This window comes from Crocuta crocuta, unplaced genomic scaffold, assembly GCF_008692635.1.
Source record: "Crocuta crocuta isolate KB4526 unplaced genomic scaffold, BGI_CrCroc_1.0 scaffold67, whole genome shotgun sequence".
Lineage (NCBI taxonomy): Eukaryota > Metazoa > Chordata > Mammalia > Carnivora > Hyaenidae > Crocuta > Crocuta crocuta.
In genome coordinates, this window is record NW_027531896.1 from 3,634,480 (window position 1) to 3,637,016 (window position 2,537).

The 2,537-nt window shown below is 33.7% G+C and overlaps 1 protein-coding gene across 6 annotated transcripts in view; it reads right to left on the bottom strand.

Moving 5' to 3' along the window:
- Nucleotides 1-2,537, bottom strand: part of EML4 (EMAP like 4) — a 148,531-nt gene that overhangs the window by 43,356 nt on the left and 102,638 nt on the right. For all 6 annotated transcript variants that reach the window (XM_077773518.1, XM_077773521.1, XM_077773520.1 and 3 more), the window contains 2 exons: nucleotides 1,531-1,641; nucleotides 693-788 (listed from right to left, as the gene is read on the bottom strand). In XM_077773518.1, coding sequence (XP_077629644.1) covers nucleotides 693-788; nucleotides 1,531-1,641 — 207 coding nt within the window. The remainder of the gene's footprint in view (nucleotides 1-692; nucleotides 789-1,530; nucleotides 1,642-2,537) is intronic.

Sequence of the window (2,537 nt, forward strand, 5' to 3'; positions counted from 1 at the left end):
AAAAAAAAAAAAAAAAGGAATACTGGGGTGCCTGAGTGGCTCAGGTCATGATCTCATGGTTCGTGAGATCGAGCCCCATGTCGGGCTCTGCAATGACAGCATGGAGCCTGCTTGGGATTTTCTCTCACCCTCTCTTTGCTCCTCCCCTGCTTGAGTCTCGCTCTCTCTAAACAAACAAACAAACAATAAAGAAAAAAGAATACTTTAAGAATTGATCTCAGGGGCGCCTGGGTGGCTTAGTCGGTTAAGCGTCCGACTTTTGCTTAGGTCATGATCTCGCGGTTCGTGGGTTTGAGCCCCGCGTCGGGCTCTGTGCTGACTGCCAGCTCAGAGCCTGGAGCCTGTTTCAGTCTGTGACTCCCTCTCTCTCTGACCCTCCCCTGCTCACGCTGTCTCTCTCTCTCTCTCTCCTAGAAATAAATAAAACATTTTAAAAAAAAATTAAAAAAAAAAAAGGATCTCAGAATTTATAGATAACTATCACAGAAGTATAAACAGGTGTTGTTAAAAAAAAAAAGAATACTTTTAAGAATAGTATTCCTAATACCATAAAATGATGACAAATCAATAAATCTAATGATATGGTCAATTGGTATGTTCTTGAAACTTAAGGATATGCAATATACTTTCAAGGATCTGAAAAACAAGGTATTCTAAAAAATAATGCTCAATTAAAAATTTTTTTTACTTACCTTTATTTCTGCTCCCTTTGATTTTTTCTGCCAGTCCCAAACAGTAAGCATATGCTCATTGGAGTCATCAATAACACATAAATGAATACCTGAATCCTAAAGAAAAGTCAATTAAAGTATTTAAAACTTTTTAGATAAGGCTGACTTTCTAAGAAGAAATACCATATTATTAAAACTGCCAACATTAAGATATAATCCCAGATCCTTTAAACTAATAGTTCCTTGAAATAAAATACTAATTATTTTCTTCAGAAATATAATGAAGATTCTTTTTAGTATATGTGCTGCCGAAGCGAGCACATGAAGATTCTTTTTAAAAAGCTTTCTATTTTAAATTTTGTTTCCTTGGTTAACTTCCCTTACCATCTAGTTACTTGTATTATTCAAATAGCAATTTAGTTTTCCATGATATACCTGACTTACATTAACACAAATAAACAAGATAAATTAAACATAAGTAACTTCTTTTCTAGCAGAATTGGCCAACTTTCAGGTCTGTAAATTTTCTAAGTAAAATAAGATTTCCATGATTCAAGCTGAAGCAAAAGCACATGTTACTGCTTATTTCACTTGGACCATGCTATATATATATGCCATTTCCTACTACTACACTGGAATCCTAGTTTAGAAAAGAATAAAAGTATAATTAAGTATAATAACCTGTATCCCATTTAAACAAGAGTACTTTAGTACTTAGGTTAAAATGCTGGTCACTGCTAAGCAATAGCTAATAATTCAGAGTTATCACTTTCTATGAACACACACACACACACTCCTGAGCTTTAGCTTCTTTTCTGCTTCTTTGTGAAGCTTGCTTACTTCCTTTATTGTTACTTACTGCTTTTGAAAAATCCAGGCATCCAACTCCACGCTCAAAGGTCCCAAGTCCAATAATTTGCAGCGTGGATAAACTAACTGAATCCCACACTCTGACATGGGGTTGCAGAGGCTGTAAAAACAAGGGGAAGATAGCAAGACTAACTGGTATTCAGGTGGATGCAAGTAAATAGTACTATCACACAGAACCACATGCCATCTTTCAAAAACAGTAGGCCTGGATAAACATCTAATATAAAATAGCTACTGCATTTAGACATGACCCCAAAGAATCTTGAGCAGGCATTTTTTTTCCTCATACCATGAAAACAAGAAAATAACAACACTGATAATAATAGTAGCAGCAAATGATTTAGTATTTACTATTTACTATGTCATACACTATTCTAGGTACATCCCATGTATTAATTCATTTAATCCCATAAACTATGTACTATTATAATTACCATTTAACAGATGAAGAAACTTACATGAAGATTTGAACAGCTTGACCAGAGTTATAGAGCTATTAAAAGGTGGAGTTAGGACTCTAACCCAGGCAAATTTGCTCTGGATACTCTGCTTTTAACATTACCTTCATTTCTAGGAAAATAATACTGTTTTTCTAGTAAGTGTCCAATAAATTGCTAACCAAATAGTTCTTAAAAAGAATCTGGAACTGAAAGGGGCCTTAGAAGTTATCCATTATAACCATTCCAACTCCTTTTCTTTAAATAAACTGAAGCCAGAGAATGTCATGGGCAAAGTCATACACATGTTAGTCATCAATAATATTCACTGCTGATCCTTACAAATAAGGGATTTATTATACAAGCCAATTTAATAATGCTGAATAGGAACTGATATTTTAAAAGTGTTATCAGTTCTAGTCATATATAAAATCAAGAGGTCCATCAACATAGTGAAAAATGCAGTATCTTCTGGCAAATGCTGATAAGTTATGCTATGTTAAAAAATATACATATATATATATATATATATATATATATATATATATATATAAAGTAA